Source organism: Silurus meridionalis, chromosome 7, assembly GCF_014805685.1.
Source record: "Silurus meridionalis isolate SWU-2019-XX chromosome 7, ASM1480568v1, whole genome shotgun sequence".
Lineage (NCBI taxonomy): Eukaryota > Metazoa > Chordata > Actinopteri > Siluriformes > Siluridae > Silurus > Silurus meridionalis.
The window spans coordinates 8,863,779-8,883,175 of NC_060890.1; the positions used below are offsets into that span (position 1 = coordinate 8,863,779).

A 19,397-nucleotide genomic window follows, 5' to 3' on the forward strand; every position below is an offset into this window, starting at 1 on the left:
TAAACTGACTGTTTCATCCGAATCCATATTCAAAGTCAAAAACAAAATACAAATAAAACCGTATGGAATTAATAATGAAATCTGAACAAATAATAACAAATAAACATAAAATTATCGAAAAGTACGTCTAAAATGTACTAATAGGAAAGATGAATTCAGATTAATGACAGCTCAGCTAAAAAATACCTCTTCAAACAAATCAGGCAGAGAAGATACTGTTATCTAAAAAATTTTTGTAATTCGACATTATAAATCATTGTAAACTAAATGTACTTTTCCGAATGTTTAAACAAGCAGGATTGTAGTCATGTTAGTGATTTGTTTTTAAATGTCTCCTTTTTAATTTTTAAAAGGAGACATATCACATAGAGTTTTGGACAATCTCATGTTAATATTGAGTACCTACAGTATAGAGCACTATTGCATCCTGCATATCTCCAAAGAGGCTTTAGTTTTATCAGATTTATAAAAGTAAGATACAGCTTTTACGCTTCTCCTGGATGCGTGCCGTTGGCGGAGCTAAAGAGTCTCGAGCATGTGCAGCTATAAATTTAATAGGAACAAAAACTTTATAGTCTTAAATGAACTATGGCTAAAAATCTGATCAAGCCATACATATTTGATCCAGAATCGGATCTCGTGTCTGAAATTTAACATCAAGAACAGCAGCAGCAAAAACAACTACAGCAGGACGTGTCTATATGGTAAGTACTTCCCTCACATCTTAAAACACACTTCCTTGGAGACATTCGTCTCTATGAAGTCCTGTGCAGTGCTGCTGCCAACTTCTGTAACCAAATAAAGCACTTTGATGGGCGTGTTTGTGTGCTCTTCCGGGAGAAGTCCCCATACAAGGAATTCACCCTTCATGATGTAATGAAGGGCCAAACTCGAAAAACTTTCAGAATCTTATACGTACCCGGAAGGAGTGTATTTGGCACAGAAACACCTGTGCAAAATGAAACTTCTGGCATGTTTAGCATGAGAATCCAACACCTTAACAGTGCAATTAACCCAGAATGCATGAAGTAGCATTAGACCTCCCCCTTTAAACCCTTGTAATTAACTCTAATCAAACAAGTCATACACAGAATGTTGAAAAACATTAAAATTATTAATTTAGTTAATCTTCTGAGAGCTACAACAAACCTCAACGAGCTACTTCCATTTGTAGAAGGTAACAGAGTTCGTCCACCAACTCTGGAGGCTGCAGAAAATATGGTCATTTCCAGTAAGGGAACATATCAAGCATTGATGCTCTCTGGTTTTTGTGATGTATCATAGGATATATTAGGATGTAAATATGAGGATATTCTTGCGATTGAAACTGCCTTTAAAATGGTTGACTCACTGCTCATTGCCCTGATTACTGAACTAGTAAGCTGCTTTTCCCCTGACTGTCTTTTTTTCTGCATTAAGTTGCATGGGGTTGAGGTAATTAACCTTAACCCCATTTCATCCTAATAGCAAACTAATTTGCAAATCAAAAATAGAAATCGTTAATTTAACACTTCAGCAAAGGCTTGATTGATTGACTTCAACCATGTGATCAGGATGAGTTTTCTTTTTTCTTTTTATTTCACTAAGGAGTAAAGTACAGTTAAAACACGAGACTGCTTTTTTTGTTGTAAACATGCAAATGTTTCTCTGGATAAATCAGACACTGCCTCATTCACAAAAATGGTTTTATTAGTCAGTCCCTGAGTTCCCTTTTACAACTTTACAAGTCAAGACACCTGGTAAAAGATTACGTGTCCTCGAGCTACACACAAAGTACTGCTACTCTCTCATGACATCACTCAGGCAAAGAAATTTCACAGACTGAGGGCAAATTCTTTGTGGCCAATGCACCAGATGGGCAAAGTCAGTCAATGTACAGGAATAATAAAAGAGAAATGTCAATGCACCACCTGAATGGAACATTGTTCTGTTGTAGTCTTGACTTGAAATGTTGAGAAAAAATAATAAGAATGAATTTCATTAAATCTATTGTATAGTTTGTTTGTTTGTCATGTTTTTTACATTTTACTCTTCTGTCACATGCCAATACATGCAAACTATAAATATTTTAGCACCTCCACTTGTGCACAATGACAATTCAGTGTGTGTCCTTATTTTGTCTGTGTGTGTTTGATAAAACTCAGAAACACTCCGTCAGGCGTCATTCTTGTCTGAACTCGTTTTTTGTCTCTCTTTTTTTCCCACTCCCACTCCTCTGATGACAAACGTGCTTTAAAGTCTTTTATCTTCTCTCACAGCTTGGAGAATTTTGAATGTGTGTGTGTGTGTGTGTGTGTGTGTGTGTGTGTGTATAGAGTTAAAATCAGAAATGTAGAAATTCCATTTCAATTTGATTGTTAGGATTTTGAATTTGTGGAAAAATTACATCTACAATTAGTACAAATTATTTTGGCTAAGTAGTCAGACACACTCAGAACAGTAGGAGGCAGCGGTGCTCCAAGTAAATGTGACATAAATGTATGTATATAAATGCCTGTATATACTGTATATACTTGATATGTATAATTTATATTACAGTACCAGTCAAAAGTTTTAACACTTTTCTATATTTTTATTATTTTCAACATTGTACATTAATGTTGAATACATCCAAACTATGAAAGAACATGTATGGAATTATGTAGTAATCAAAAAAAAGACTTAAGAGAATGGCAGGAGTGTGCAAAAAATGTTTTATAGGTTTTTAGATTAAGTCCATTAAAATGACTGACTGACTTTTAGGGCAAAATTTTCACACCACACGTTTTATCAGTACAGTAACTAACATTTCAGGAAAATATGAATCAAAATAATAATTAATTATCCTTACTGAACCTATTTATTTATTTTTGCTTTGAAAAACCTTCTGTGTCCCCCATAAAATTTTATTTTGATTTTTATCCTGACAGAAAATGTAAACGTCACTATGCCTGTGTTACTTTATACCACCAGGTCTAAAAACCTTTCATTATTTTACTGAAAGCATGTACACATTTATTCAAATGCAGACTCCTGACAGGAGCACCCAAAGACAAAGCCTTATCAAAGCTGAAAGTAAACGAAACTGGAGCCATTTACTCATGTCCCATCACCACAGCGCTGAATGACTGCACCAGAGTCGACCTCATCACCTCAAGTAAGCAATATATCTCCCTCAAAATTGTGTTTAAACCATATGCTCATTTTAGATATAAACAACCAGTTTACTCATTATTATTAATGATCGAATGATTCTCAGGCCATTGGTGTAGATTTACAAATGAGCATAAAGTTTTTGCAAGAAATGATTTTTAGGTTTTTGTGATTAGTGGTAATAAAGAAATATATAAATTATATATATAAATATATTTTTGTTAACTCTATATATCCTAACAATAAAATTAAAATATAAAATACAATGTGTACTGCATTGCAAGTACCACAAACAAAAAATACATTAACAGATGTCTGTTTGGTTCATTCCTTATTCCATTATTACAGGCAGCTCCTATCTGTTTCTAATAAAATTCTTTACAGGTTTTGCTGAATAGTAAAGACAGTATCCTAACATTATATGTCTCTTCAGATACTCTGATTTCTATTGCTGCCATTTTGTAAATATATTCATAGTACTATTACATTCCCCCAGGCTACATCATAAAAAATTCACATCTGAAGGTTTGCAAATTACCAGAACGAGACCTAATGCATGTTAGCTATCTGCTGCACATTTTATATCTCAAAAGTACTATTAACTATTAAAACTATTAACATTCATAAAGGGTTTTTTGTGTTGTCAGAGTTATTATGACACTAGTGACATGTGAGAGCTGTGCATTAGCTGATGTGTTCCTACATTCCTTGGTTCCTTGTTGAAAAGGTCACTAATTTACCCTTAGTGTGCATGTGTCTGGTGTTATGTCTTCTTGGACTCGTTCTCATTTTCTTATATAAATTCAAGAGTTAATACTGTTTTAAAATACCTAAAGTTTTTATAGATGCGCTTTTGGTCCTTTCACCAGCTCTAAAAATAAAAAAACAAAACAATCACTGACTCTGTAGTTAGTAAAATAGTTTTCAATATGAGTAATAAATGCAGAAAGAATTCCCCATTCCATTCCCCCTCAGGCTTTTTTTTTTAAAGAAGAAGAAGTATAAAGTGCTTTAGCAAGCTTTGGACACACAAGCAGAAGCACCTGTCTGAGTGTCTCGCCACAGCTTATCATGTTCAAAAGCCCAGTTCCCCTCTCCCTCATACAGGTGAGTGGTAACTGTTTATGAACGTTCATGAAACTGCAGTGTCGTGGAACAGGAACAAGTTGTGCTAGGGGCACTGCTTCTTTGTATGTCCTCAAATTGAGGATTCTCTCAGTTAGGTCATCAAGGGTGTGTTTCTATATCACTGCACTACTCTGTAATAATAACACCTGTTCAGAACATTCTTCTCAGAGCAATTGCCTGCTGAATTGTTCACACCCAGCCATGCAGAGATGATTGCACACTGTTTGTTAGGCTAGGTGTTGCCAGTTCAAACGTTAAACTGCACAAATCGTTTTCTGCCCTCTGTAGTCAATGCCAAATACATAAATCCTTTAATTATCACATACCACAGCACATGCCATACCCATGCCTGTGTCAGGTGTTTATGTTAAAACAAAAATTGTATCAGCCCAGTTATGCAGGGTGATTACCTGCGCAAACACCCGTGCGTTCTTTCTGAAACGTCCTTTTGTTTCTTTGAATAAACCTTTTGGCTTCTTTTGAACTCGGCCTCTAACATTCTTTGTTCTTTTTGTTGATTTTAGTATCGGACTCAGACTCGGAGTGATTTACGCGTCTGCGGCAAGACTGATATCATATCGTGTTGTTTTAGGAACATGAAGGTCCTAGGGACATTTTAAATTGATTTATGTGGCCTAATAGACTAAAATTTTGAGACGAATGTGAACGCTAGTGATTAGAATAATTAGAAAAGACTTTGGATTGCAGTTAATTCAAGCAGTTTTGCCCACATCAGTGAACGTTTCATAGCAAAATAGACTTCAGGATGAAACTCTAATGAATTTCCTGGCTACTCACTTGCCCTTTTTTTATCATATAGTAAACAGTTATAGAAGGGAATCAGTTATAATCAGACAATCCAGGGTGTCCCCTTTTTTTTTTTTTTTTACTATCATTCCATGTGATCCAAGACAAGACTATATTTGAAGACAAGATACTTGTTTTTGTTCTCTGTATATTTCTTCCATACATGCTTTCTGATGTGTTCTGATGTTCTCTGTGCAGCGGATTCATCCGAGCTGATAGAAGGCATGTGGCTTGGAGTGACCGTAGCCAGTCAAAGAGAGCATCCTGGAGGAAGAGTATTGGTAAGGCAGATCATAAGAACCTACCATGTCCCTGTGTAATGGAGTGGACGAAATTATTACAACCTTTGGACCTGTTTTGCTTCGTGAAGGAGGGCACAAAATGTAACCAGCGAAACGATATGCTTCAGTTCTGTCTGTTCTATCTAAATATAAGTGAATGATACATTAGTGTTAGTGTGGAGAAACCAGTTGTGCACTGCCCACTTTACACCTTTCCTATAAGGAGTGTATTTCTAGGTGAAAGAAGGTGTGTTCTGACAATTTAGCTCCACCACAAGAATTTTTAATGACACAGGTCAAGTTTCGAACCAATAGCGAATGACGTAATAGTTTCGTATCTGATAGCTGCAAAAAAACATTTTTAGAAGCTAGCAAGCTTTTTTGTTACTTTAATCAGCAGAAATAGACCCACAATAGGGACAAGAATAATGGGACACCTGACTTTTCCAGCCACAATCGTACAGGATGTCTTTGAATCTTGTAGCATTTAATATGCGTTTCTCGTGAGCTAGGAGACAGAAACCTGCTGACTGCACCCAGGCCTCCTCAACCTACGTCAGTACCCGACCTTGCTAACGCCCTTGTGAATGAATGAGTACAAATCTCCAAAAGCACACTCCTCAATCTACAGGGAGTGCAGAATTATTAGGCAAGTTGTATTTTTGAGGATTAATTTTATTTGAGGATTTAATTTGAACAACAACCATGTTCTCAATGAACACCAAAAACTCATTAATATCAAAGCTGAATATTTTTGGAAGTAGTTTTTAGTTTTAGCTATTTTAGGGGGATATCTGTGTGTGCAGGTGACTATTACTGTGCATAATTATTAGGCAACAACAAAAACAAATTCATACCCATTTCAATTATTTATTTTACCAGTGAAACCAATATAACATCTCAACATTCACAAATATACATTTCTGACATTCAAAAACCAAACAAAAACAAATCAGTGACCAATATAGCCACCTTTCTTTGCAAGGACACTCAAAAGCCTGCCATCCATGGATTCTGTCAGTGTTTTGATCTGTTCACCATCAACATTGCAGCAGCAACCACAGCCTCCCAGACACTGTTCAGAGAGGTGTACTGTTTTCCTCCTTGTAAATCGCACATTTGATGATGGACCACAGGTTCTCAATGGGGTTCAGATCAGGTGAACAAGGAGGCCATATCATTAGATTTTCTTCTTTTATACCCTTTCTTGCCAGCCACGCTGTGGAGTACTTGGACGTGTGTGATGGAGCATTGTCCTGCATGAAAATCATGTTTTTCTTGAAGGATGCAGACTTCTTCCTGTACCACTGCTTGAAGAAGGTGTCTTCCAGAAACTGGCAGTAGGACTGGGAGTTCAGCTTGACTCCATCCTCAACCCGAAAAGGCCCCACAAGCTCATCTTTGATGATACCAGCCCAAACCAGTACTCCACCTCCACCTTGCTGGCGCCTGAGTCGGACTGGAGCTCTCTGCCCTTTACCAATCCAGCCACGGGCCCATCCATCTGGCCCATCAAGACTCACTCTCATTTCATCAGTCCATAAAACCTTAGAAAAATCAGTCTTGAGATATTTCTTGGCCCAGTCTTGACGTTTCAGCTTGTGTGTCTTGTTCAGTGGTGGTCGACTTTCTGCCTTTCTTACCTTGGCCATGTCTCTGAGTATTGCACACCTTGTGCTTTTGGGCACTCAGTGATGTTGCAGCTCTGAAATATGGCCAAACTGGTGGCAAGTGGCATCTTGGCAGCTGCACGCTTGACTTTTCTCAGTTCACGGGCAGTTATTTTGCGCCTTGGTTTTCCACACGCTTCTTGCGACCCTGTCGACTATTTTGAATGAAACGCTTGATTGTTCGATGATCACGCTCAGAAGCTTGGCTATTTTAAGACTGCTGCATCCTCTGCAATATATCTCACTATTTTTGACTTTTCTGAGCCTGTCAAGTCCTTCTTTTGACCCATTTTGCCAAAGGAAAGGAAGTTGCCTAATAATTATGCACACCTGATATAGGGTGTTGATGTCATTAGACCACACCCCTTCTCATTACAGAGATGCACATCACCTAATATGCTTAATTGGTAGTAGGCTTTCCAGCCTATACAGCTTGGAGTAAGACAACATGCATAACGAGGATGATGTGGTCAAAATACTCATTTGCCTAATAATTCTGCACTCCCTGTAGTGGAACATCTTTTCCAGAAGAGTTAAGGTTTTTATAACAGCAAATGGGGATTAATTGTAGAATTGGATGTCCAAAAATCACAAATCTTATGCTCATATTCTCCATATAGTGCATATTTTCTTGCTGTATGTAATTACATATGGTTTTAATGATAAATTGTATTATTAAGCATAAATTGTATGTTGAAAAATAGAAACTAAGTGATAGAGATTTATTCAGAATTGTTTTACATTTTTGGTACATTTCTTACATTAATGACAATGTGTACTTATGCTGGAAAAGACTTTAGAAGTCAAAGGCAAAGAAAATCTTATCTTTGCTGAAACGTCTATTTTAATTTGAATAGTGACCTAGAAAATGACATTGAAATGAAATTTCCGTTTTCAATAATTAGTTTTTAAGTGTAATAAGAGTCCAACAGAAACTTACAAATATTAAAATATTTGAATACTCATATCCTGTGGTTGGTCTAGCACCTGAAAAATGTTTTCTTTTTACAGGCATGTGGGCACCGCTATGTTAAAATAGTGCAGGGTGGAGGAGAAGAACAGCAAAGGATGGTGGGTAAATGCTTCGTTCGAAGTAACGACCTGAGCTTTGACCAAGATGACTCGTGGCAGGACCATTCGTATGAAGTGTGCAACCCAAATAAAGACATGGAGATGGAAGGCATGTGCAACATGGGCATTTCCGCAGGCATGACGGACAGTGATGTCTACATCGGCTGCGCAGGGAGTTTTGAATGGCAGGGTGAGGGTCACACTTACTATACCTGCAAGACTGATTAACACGCATGCATGCCATCTGGTGAAGCTTCTCTTTCATTTTTGTATCCAGGCAACGTGCATGTTACATGGAGAGACACATCCCCTGACAACTCCTGGGATTACAGTGAAAAAGACTTAGGTTATTTAAACAAGCGCAATAGCTACATGGGTATGTCCAGCTTTTTCTCCACATATCTGCCCTGAGCAAATTGTTTGCCACTATTTGGCTGGTCTTGTAATAATGTGAAGGTCCTTCTGATTTGTTTTAGGTTATTCTGTGACAGAAGACATCAAGTTGTTGAGCAGGAAAGAGTACACAGTGGTTACAGGGGCTCCCAGAGACGACTCCAAGGGTTCAGTGACGCTGGCAGTGAAAGGGGCATTAACCCTTAATCCTGTGATTGTGATCCCAGGAGAGCAAGTGGGCTCTTATTTTGGGAGCAGTATAGCAGTGACAGATCTCAACAATGATGAGTAGGTCACTTTCCTCATTTATGCTAACTAATTTTATGCTTTATGGAAAAAACTATTGGGACACCTGACTTTTTCCAGCCATATGTGGTTCTTCCCCAAACTTTTACCAAAATGTTTTAGCTACTGAATTGTATACGATGTCTGGATGCAGAAGATTTACTTGAACCAGGAGACACAAACCTGTTTAAGTATGTCAATGCCCCTGTGCACAAAGGAAGCTCTATTAATATACAGGTGTTAGAGAAGAAGATCTTGAATGGCTTGCTATAGAGCTCTAACCTAAGCCCTTTTAAAAACCATTGAGGTAATTGGAATGCTGACTGCACCCCAGGCCTCCTCACCCTACATCAGCACCTGACTTTACTACCACACTTGTAGCTGAATGAGCACAAATCTCCACAAGCACACTCCAAAATCTTGTGAAACATCGTCCCAGTAGAGTGTAGGTAATTTTAACAGCAAATGGGACAAAATGTAAAATGGGATGTTCAAAAATCACATACAGATCTCATAGTCAGGTGTCCACAAACTTTTGTCCATATAGTGTATAAAGCTAACCTGCATATTGTATTTGAAAATAATAAAAATGTTTGTAAAAATGATAATTTGGCAGTTTTGCTAGATATTTCTTGAATTGTCTGCCTACTTTTTCTAGGTTGTGCAAAAAAAAACAACATTTGGTTGGTTTTTGAGTAAATTTGAAGTCAAATACATCAATTTTAACACATTTATGGAAAGACTTCTTTAATTAAACTATAAAATGTAAATCCTATCAAAATCTTATCTGAGCTACATCCAGTCTTGTGATAAATATACAATAATTTGATTTGATGATATAAGAATTCAGTTATGTATTGTATGTTAGAATGTTCTCACACATTTGTTCTCTCTCTTTATTCATCCATGCTCTGACTGTTCACGTTTCACCACAAACATGAAATTGCTTATGTGAGCAAAGAAAAGCTAACCAATGTCCCTCTTGGCTTTGTCGTGTTTTGTGCTGCACGCTCACCTCAGCTGGAATGACCTGATAGTAGGAGCACCGTTCTATTTCGACCGCTACAAAGAGCAAGGTGGAGCAGTGTACATTTTCATGAATGAAAATGGATCTTTCCAGATGAAGTCTAGTATCGTCCTGAACGGTGCCAAGGGTTCTGCATTTGGAGTCGCTGTGGCAGCAATAGGGGATGTCAATCAGGATGGATTCCAAGGTGCAGTGGACTTCAGAATGATACAGTTAACAAATAGATGCAATTACACTAAATGGCTTAAAGTGTGTGGACACTGGCAAGGTTGAACTGTAAGAACTCAAAAGTCCTAAACATAAACTTGGCTTCAACTGCACAGAACACCTTCAGGATGAACTGAATACTGATTGCACACTAGGATTTTTATCTGAACAATCAGAGTTCAGTCTTACCAATGCTCTTGTGGCTGATTGAACACAAATCTCCACAGCAACCCTTCAAAATTTTGTGAAGATTCATGCCAGAATGGATGTAATGGTCAAGTGTCCACACACTTTGGCTAAACATAACAATGTTGCCAATGGACTTTAATGAATATTTTCTTTAATAAACCAAAATTCTGAATGTAGAGTATAGCCTTTGTTTTGGCGGGGTTTAATGGTAAAATGGGTGTTTGCTGCCACCTAGAGGACGAATAACAAGCACATTAAGGTTTCCTGTCTCTTATATGTCCACTTTCTTGCCATGTCAGATTTTGCAGTCGGAGCGCCATTCCATGATTCTGGAAAAATCTATATATGGATGGGGAGCAAGGAGGGTATAACAAATGTTCCCAGTCAGGTAAACTTGAGCTTTCCACATTAGTTTTATATATATTTTCCTTTGCCTTTTTTTGTCCATCTCAAAATTGTTTCAACAAATTAGAAAACATAGTTAACAAAGTTTCATGATTTAATAAATACGGTATAAGGAAAAGATTTAAGGTTAGGGAAAAGATTCTAAAATTAAAAATGTATATGGTGGAAGTTTAAAACCTCTTACCTGTATCTGAAAGATGAATGTTATACAGGCTCTGATGGGAATTTTGGAAATTAGGATTGACCAGTTCATGTAGTCATAGTATATACAGTGGGCATTCAAGCAGCTTTTTTCCCTCAAAATGGGAAATGAATGGCATAAATTTTTATATCTGAATTCAGAAAATGAAAAGAAGCTGCTCCTAACACAAAAGAGCCAACAATGTTTTATTCAACTAGTTTGCAAGGTATTGCGTTGCAGGTACAGGTTGTCTTACTCTTTTCATTGGTAGATTATTGAAGGGAAAACTCTGGGCTCTGGTGGATTCCAGACGTTCGGTTATTCCCTCAGCGGAGGTATGGATATGGATGACAACAGATATCCTGACATCTTAGTTGGCTCTCTCGATGACCGTATAGCACTTCTGAGGTTAGTTATGAACTAACTACATGATAGTGTTCTCAGTCAGGTGCGTAGGAATGAATGTTCCTAAATAATGAATTGTTTTTGTATTAGAGCACGTCCAGTTATCCATTTATCCAGAAACTTTACAGTTGAGCCTAAGATTGTGGATCCTGCCCAGTGCACAGATGCTTGGTAAGAACACTGGCTTGAACTCTTTTTTTTTGTTAATAATCAAGTCACACTTTTTGGTTGAAATGAGTGTATAACACATGAGTCGTGAATTCTCTGTTATGCTTTCGCAGTATAACAGCAAAGCTGTGTTTTGCTTATACGCTAAGCAATGGAAACCGCAACTTCAAGAAGGATATTAGTAAGTAAATTAGAAATCAGCAGACTTTTAGATGTGACTGGTATTTGGAATGGTAAGCCAATTATCATTTCTTCTCTTCTCAGCTGTAAAATACACTGTAGAAGCAGACCGCAGTCGTCGAAGCCCAAGAGTGATGTTCCTCAATGGTAAAAGCACATACACAGACCTACTGTCCTTCTCATCTCCGTCCTGCCAGGAGCTCAAGCTTCGAGTAAACGTAAGAGGCAATTTAAGATGTTTTTCGATCCATGTTTTACTATTATCTCTCATCATACATAATTCACTGGCCTTTCTGTTTAAAATGTACTCATTTAATGATAGAAAGGTAAAGTGACTTTAACAATAACCGGTCATAAAATAATGGCTCTAAAGTTAAGGTTTTGGATTACTGATCAAATGCTCAAGGTTCAAGCCTTACCACTGTTGGGCCCTTGAGCAAAACCCTCAACGCTCTATTCTCCAAGGACGACGTGTCATGGCTGATCTTACCTCCTTGGCTATCATGCTTCTGACCCTACATTCAAATCAGCTGGACTACACAAAGAAAATAAAGAATTTCACTATTTTGTAAAGAATAAATGGCAAATAAAGACATTATTAATTAGAAAACTTTAACCAAAAAAACAAGACACAACCAAATGACAAGATCTGATGGGCCTTCTTTTCAAATCCTACATTCACAATGTAATCTCAGTGCAGACTCGTAAACAGCTGCACACGAAATGCGTGATTGCATGCATGAAGCAAAAACTTTTGGATAGATTATCGCTTCCACTGTCATTCTTCCACTACAACGTTGTTTTGCAAAAATTGTAACTCGGAATGGGATTGATTACACTGTCACTTGTTTATTCATTAATGTCTAATAATTTAATGACTGCATTATTAGGAAATTGTTAAACAGGTAAAATTGATAAATTATATAAATGATTCGATATGATGAAATTACACAAGCGATTAAATGAATCTATAATAGGAATGTTAGACTTGGCCTGATGGATATTTCTGAAATCAGCTCTGAATTATTTACATTTAAATAAGGTGAGGGTTAACTCAAAATTCCTCATGCACACTAAAGTCATAGTTATATATTATTATATACTATATTATGTATTGTATATATGTATATATTATAATATATAAAGTTTAAAATGGGAAAGTAAATTTAGTGTAATGACTATCCCACAACACATTCATACCTTTAATAACATGGGCTGTAATTATTTTTGTTACAGTTCAAGCTCTTCATTACTATAGAGAGGATTTATTCATGGGTTTCTACTGTACAGGTGTTTGAATCAGAGACAAATCACTTTGAAGTAAACTAGATCCAGAACGAGTCCACATCTGTTGGGTGTATCAGATCAGCAGTTTTAGTGCAATTGCTGAGTTCACTTGCCTTAATAAATTGTGTTTCCTCTACAACAGGAGCAGATAACAAATAAACTGGATCCGGTTGTGTTTCTGCTAAATGTTTCTCTGAACGAGGCTACAGCAGAGCCCCAGCAGACACTACAGGACCTCGATGCATTCCCTATGCTCAGTGGCCAGCAGCAACTGACTGAGAAATCTGAGGTACACATTGAAGAATATACAGATACAAAGATGGTACACATGCAATAACTGATTACATTTAAATAATGTGCTATATACAGTGTGTGGCAATATACACCTGACCATCAAAAGTGTAAGTGCTTTTTGAGTTTTTTAGAGCACTCCAGATAAGTGTCACACTTTAGGGCAGGGGTCACCAACCTTTTTGAAACTGAGAGCTACTTCTTGGGTACCAATTAATGTGAAGGGCTACCAGTTTGATACACACAGTTTTCAGTTTGATCTGAAATAACAAATTTGCTCAATTTACCTTTTATTATATGTAATTATTAATAATTAATGATATTCATCTATGTGAAGACACTGATCAAGTGTAATGATTTCTCATAATAATTATCAACAATGATTTAACCAAGTAGGAAACAGCTACTTTTAGAAAAGGCCTACGGGCTACTCATGTGGTCCTTGCGGGCTACCTGGTGCCCACCGGCACCACGTTGGTGACCCCTGCTTTAGGGAATGCTTTTGATTTCGATTTTGGAAAGTGGCTATGTGGATTTGTGATCATTCATTCACAAAGGTCATTAGTTAGATCGGGTAATGATTCCAGATAAGAGGTCTGGGAAGTCTTGAAATAATAAAATAAACAAAAACATGGTGTCCCAAGAGTCTCCATACAGTGCATTGGGGCGATTAATGTGCTTTGGTTGTTCCTTCAGTGGTCGTTTATGGGCGTCTACTTCTTGGTTGCTCTACAACACTTTCACTCTTGTTGGATTTTTAATAAATTTGGCATAAGTGCAATGTATGATGTGATATTTTGGTTATGTTTCCTGTTAAAGCCCATCGCAACCTTGATTTTAGTATGTTCTTCTATAGTGAAAGGCATTCATAAGGGCTGAAAAATACAATTTAAACTATGTACAAATTTTCTTAATGTATCCCAAAGAGATTTTTGGGAAACCGTGTATATTGATGCACAAACATTTAATCTTGGTCACTGATTCTTGTGCTATTTTAGATTAACTTCCAGAAGGAGTGTGGTTCTGATAACAAGTGCAGCAGTAATCTGCAGGTGAAGGCGCAGTTTGCCAGTGAGCAGCAAAACGTCTTCCCCAGGTGTGTTACAAATCTTCCGACACTTTTTCGACATGATGTTCAACATTATGTGTAAAAAAAAAAGATGCAAATAATGTCAATTTTCAGTCAACATTGCATTTTACTCCTGAATTAAAAAATATTAAGATTTATGTTTATCAATATTTAATTGTAGAAATTGTTATTTGACACAATCTGTTGTTTCCATGTAACAAGAACAGACTAAAATTGTATCGCATTTATTCACTGTTTATCCTTAACTCAATCCTAATGTCTGTGTGTAACTCACATCTCAAAACATCTTGTTTGGATTTTAGTGTGGATGATGGACAGACGATGGAATATAACAGCAGCATCAAGAAGCTGATGCTGTTAGTGGAAGTGAGCAACATGCCTGAGAGCGGCAAGCAGGCTGAGGACGCGCATCAGGCCATGCTTAACATCAGCATTCCCCTGGCACTCACCTATTCAGGCTTCCGTTCCAAGGTTAGGCCACACAGGGGCGCTATTTCACAGCACAACAGCACGTTATCACAGTAAACAACATTTCACTACGGAAGTCCTAAGAGACAATGCATTATAGTATTTTTTTCGTGATCACAAGTACTGATCACAAGGAAACAATGTTTGTTATGTCAAGATCACAAGAAAATAACTTTTGTTATCTTAAGACTATGAAAAAACAACTTTAATAGTGATAAAATTTTGTCATGATCCCAAGAAAACAAGAAATAAAAAAATATTATAAAGCATGGCCTCTTAGGGACCCATGTATTTCACGACATTTACAAGTTTTATCTAATGATGTAACTCTTTTTTCTTTTTTTTTTAAACAGGAAATTAAATGTAACGCTAACAAAACTGTGATGTGCGATATTGGTAACCCATTCAAGAGCAACAGGAAGGTAAATAGAATGCGTGTGTGTGTGTGTGTGTGTGTGTGTGTATATATATATATATATATATATATAGTTGCAAAGACATGACTGCATGCAACTTTGCTTTGTGGCACATATGTAACAGTGTAGAGGAAAAAAGAAACCACTATTTGTTCATGTTTTTCTGGCAGATTTCCTTTCAGATCATCTTTGAGACTTTTATTACACTTTACACTGAGAAGATCGTGCTGCAGCTCCAGTTGTCTACGTAAGTGCCTCGAGTGATCTCGTTCTCAAGTGAACGCTGTAAATTTGTACAGATGTATTGACTTAAGTACTTTGTTGTCATTCGATAATCCTGAAACATTTTTAAGTGTGTGTCTTTGTATGTGTGTGGGTGGGTGTGTGTTTGTGTGTGTGTGTGTGTTTGTACTAGTCTGAGTGAACAGAGTGATCTGTACCCAGTGGAGGTTGTCCTCAATGTGGGGAACACGATCCTTACCTCTTTCTCTATGTAAGTATTTATACACAATTACGATAAAACCCAATTTTTTCTAAAATAGGCACACCTGTAGAGATGTTTGTTAATGCAGTTGTGCATTCAGGTAGCAGTACAATGTATAAAATGTTGCAGATACAGAAGGAAGCAAAGGTGTGGGATGGTTGTTGGTTCTATGTAAGTTGGTCAGATTTTTTTTATTTCAGAAACTGGTCATTTGGGTTGTTCGCACAGAATGGTGCAAAAGATTAAAACCATCATGTATGGGACAGATGGGAATTATGAGAATGATCACTTAGAGAATGATGGGTGAAATAAGCTTGGAACAACTATTTACAAATATATTTTTCCATTTTATATATTGTTATGCTGCCACCCGATTGGCTGATTGGATAATTGCGTAAATATTGTTTCTAATGAAGTGCACTGAGATTTTATTTGCACCTTCATATATGTATTACTAGCATTAATGATTACATATACACATGCACACAATATAAATAGTAGCTCAGTTATTAACATGAATTACTTTATTTTATGTACATCATACTGCTTTATGTTGGCGTATAAAGAAGGCTATTGGGGACATAAAATACAACCTACTGTCAAAAAATTACAACAATACCAACCAGAAATGTTTTTAAAAATGTGATTTTTAGCCGACAAGAACCTTAAATAGACATAGAAAAGATATGTAAACAATTTATGACCGATAACAGGAAATAGTATGACCATAAGGTTGCAACATTTCAAGTGTAATTCAGTGATATTGAATGCGTGAACAATATCAGATGAGCAAGTGTGTGGTTAAACTGAACTTCAGCATAGCTGTGCTTTGGCGCTAGGTATTGAGTATAACCTTGGATTTGCAAATGCAATATTGATATTGGTTTCATGCAACAGTTCTGAAAACCAAAAAAGAATAAAGAGTAACATTTCGGACGCAATGTATCCAAATGTCCTGTGTATTTTGCTGTTGGCTAGCAAAAATCAATTCTAAAGACCTACACACACTTTATAGCACGTTAGATAGCTTACATTTAGTTTTACATTTCTGTTTACGGTCAAATTAGGCTTCAATTTAGTAAAACTATTGTGTACTTAGGCATTAATTGACTGTCCTGTTTCCTCCAGAGAAAACTCAGTGGTGAACACTTACTTCAGTGGTAAAGTGTTGGGCGAGTCAGCCATGAACAGCACGAGTGACATCGGCAGTCTAGTGGAGTATGTCTTCAACGTGAGTATTTTTTCCAATCTCTTTATGGAATAATATTGTACAGGTCAGCAGTTTTGGAAATAATGTAGGCTTTAATTTAAACCAGATTTAATGTGATGCCTGTTTTGGAAGCTACACCACATAATCTAATGTGTGAATGGTTTGGAAAATGTGCTGTTATTTAATAACTGCCACAATAAAGTCTTCAGGACAGAGGACCACCCTGTTTTATTTCCAAATTTTATTCCAAATGTTTTGTGGACATGTTTCACAGAATTGTATAATTATGCTTATAGTATAACTATACAGTACTACAGTTTAAAACAGTAAAAAATTCAAAAATGTTTATAAATTCAGTACAAAATTGCACTTGGCAAATTGCTGGGATAAAAGGGAATAAAAACATTAGGAGGTTTTATTGAAAAATAATCAACCTTTGGGTGGTAATCACATCACTCTCTTATTAATTATTATTAATTTGTGTTTTATTCCTTTATTTAGTTTATTTTCGGTCAATAGAATTGTGAAAAAAAAGAAAGAACGCTAAATTATAAGAAAAAGGTTTTGACTTGTGGAAAACTAACCACAAAGATTCATATGTGCTTCCTGAACATATTGTTCCCATTTGCTGTTACAATGACCTCCACACTTCTGGGAAGATGTTCTGGATTTTGAGGAGTTTGTGCTCATTTAGCCTCAAGGGTGTTAATGAAGTCAGGAACTGATGTAGGGTGAGACCTTGGGTGCTCTTCACTTTGTGCAAACATGGCCACCCTGGACATGTACTTAAGTAAAAAGTAGTCAATACTACTACCTGTTTTAGTGTCACACTGGTAAATGGACCTCATGTCATATTAATATATTAATGTAAAATTATTAAACATTTTGTAGGCTAGCATACGTCTGTGGTGTGTGATAGCCAGGAAATGATGCACCAGTGGTAGATTGAAAAAGCAGCGCAATGACCCAAAGTTGAGAAACTGTGAAATATCTAAATAAAAATAGATTGCAATGATGTGCAAATCTCATAAACCAATATTTTATTCACAATAGAACATAGAAAACATATCAAAAATTTAAACTGAAGAAATTTACTATTTCAATTCAATTCAAATTTATAAAGACTTGGGACGAGCAACAAAAAGCAAAAAGTAAATGTTATTAAAATTAATCAGTTTTGCTAATAATTAGGTTAATTAACAACAGGTCAGAAAGATGATTGTGCATAAATAGTGTAGAGAGAGACAGAGTAAAGATGGGCTGAGCTTCACCAATCTGTGTCTACAAATTGTAGAACAATTTTAGAATATTGTTCCTCAACGTGACATTGCATCAAAATCATTTACAGTAAATTATATTATAAAAAGTTTTAAAGAATCTGTAAAAATCTCAAAAAACAAGAAAATCAGTATTAGATTTTTGTATTCTTCAGGCCCTCAGGCAGCACTGCATTTAAAGCAATTATGAAACTGCAGTGGAAATCATTGCATTGGGCACATTGGGCACACCTAGAGAAATCATTGTCTGTGAACACAGTCTGTAATGTCATCCACAAATGCAGGTTAAATCTTTATCATGCACAGAAGAAGGCATGCGTGAACATGATCCAGAAATGCCACCATCCTCTGTGGGCCAAAGCTCATTTAAAATGTATTGAGGCAAAGTGGTCTGTTCTGTGGTCAGACAAATCGAAATTTACATTTTGTTTGTAAACAATGGACACCATGTCCTCCGGACTGTTTTTATTAACATTTTATACACTGTCTAAACTTTTTGGAATTGAGCTTGTAATTTTGCCTTCCTTTTTGGGTGTAGAGAGGATTGCTGTCATTTATTTAAACAAGTATTTCACGTATTTAAGTTAACCTGAGCATAATCTGAGCAGGAACTTTAAGTAGTTCTGTATTGATTCCAGGTGGGCGTAGTGGGAGAACCACTGGGAATGTTGGGAACTCTGGTGGTGGATTTTAAATGGCCGGTCGACGTGCCAAATGGTAAATGGCTGCTATATCTGACAGAGATTTTAATCAAGGGGACTTCTGATACGCAATGCGTTCCTCCTGGACAAATTGTTAATCACCTGAAATTAACAGTAAGTACACACAAATGACTGAGAAAACATCAAATGTTTTCAGGTTGTGTTACGTGATTGAAAAAAGATACAATTTCTACAACTTTCTTACTTTCATGATCAGCTGTCAAAGAAGAGCATGAAACGGCATAAGCGAGACTTGGACACCAACCTGCCACTCACTGAAGCTACTAAAACACTCCTCACTCCACGTAAAGAGACCTACCTGCTGGTACAAACTCAAACACCCACATTTACCAATAAAGCCACTTGATTCTTAGCATTAGATCATGATAATTACTCATAAAATAGAGTTTTGGGTATCTGGATAAGATCAAAGTACATCGGAAATGGGGCTGTATAGTAATAATATAGTCATAATTAGACCTGCAACAACTAATCTATAAAATTTATAATAATCAATAAAATTTGTTGTCAACTAATGCCATTATTGATTAGTTGGGCTGCTCAAGTTATAGTTTATCATAATGGAAAGATAACACAGCCGCTTGGGAAAATGGAGGACAGTACAGGGTCAACCGGCGTCAGGA

The 19,397-nt window shown here is 36.6% G+C and overlaps 1 protein-coding gene across 2 annotated transcripts in view; it reads left to right on the forward strand.

Annotated features, from left to right (window-relative positions):
* The window catches only part of itga3b (integrin, alpha 3b), a 52,286-nt gene that overhangs the window by 25,873 nt on the left and 7,016 nt on the right, over positions 1-19,397 (forward strand). For both annotated transcript variants that reach the window (XM_046853510.1, XM_046853511.1), the window contains exons 2-21: positions 3,009-3,136; positions 5,266-5,348; positions 8,030-8,279; positions 8,367-8,465; positions 8,566-8,770; positions 9,788-9,981; positions 10,490-10,578; positions 11,048-11,184; positions 11,272-11,352; positions 11,463-11,530; positions 11,614-11,747; positions 12,959-13,105; positions 14,106-14,203; positions 14,500-14,668; positions 15,019-15,087; positions 15,252-15,328; positions 15,497-15,574; positions 16,694-16,796; positions 18,691-18,867; positions 18,971-19,078. In XM_046853510.1, the coding sequence (XP_046709466.1) occupies positions 3,009-3,136; positions 5,266-5,348; positions 8,030-8,279; positions 8,367-8,465; positions 8,566-8,770; positions 9,788-9,981; positions 10,490-10,578; positions 11,048-11,184; positions 11,272-11,352; positions 11,463-11,530; positions 11,614-11,747; positions 12,959-13,105; positions 14,106-14,203; positions 14,500-14,668; positions 15,019-15,087; positions 15,252-15,328; positions 15,497-15,574; positions 16,694-16,796; positions 18,691-18,867; positions 18,971-19,078 (2,494 nt within the window). The remainder of the gene's footprint in view (positions 1-3,008; positions 3,137-5,265; positions 5,349-8,029; positions 8,280-8,366; positions 8,466-8,565; positions 8,771-9,787; positions 9,982-10,489; positions 10,579-11,047; positions 11,185-11,271; positions 11,353-11,462; positions 11,531-11,613; positions 11,748-12,958; positions 13,106-14,105; positions 14,204-14,499; positions 14,669-15,018; positions 15,088-15,251; positions 15,329-15,496; positions 15,575-16,693; positions 16,797-18,690; positions 18,868-18,970; positions 19,079-19,397) is intronic.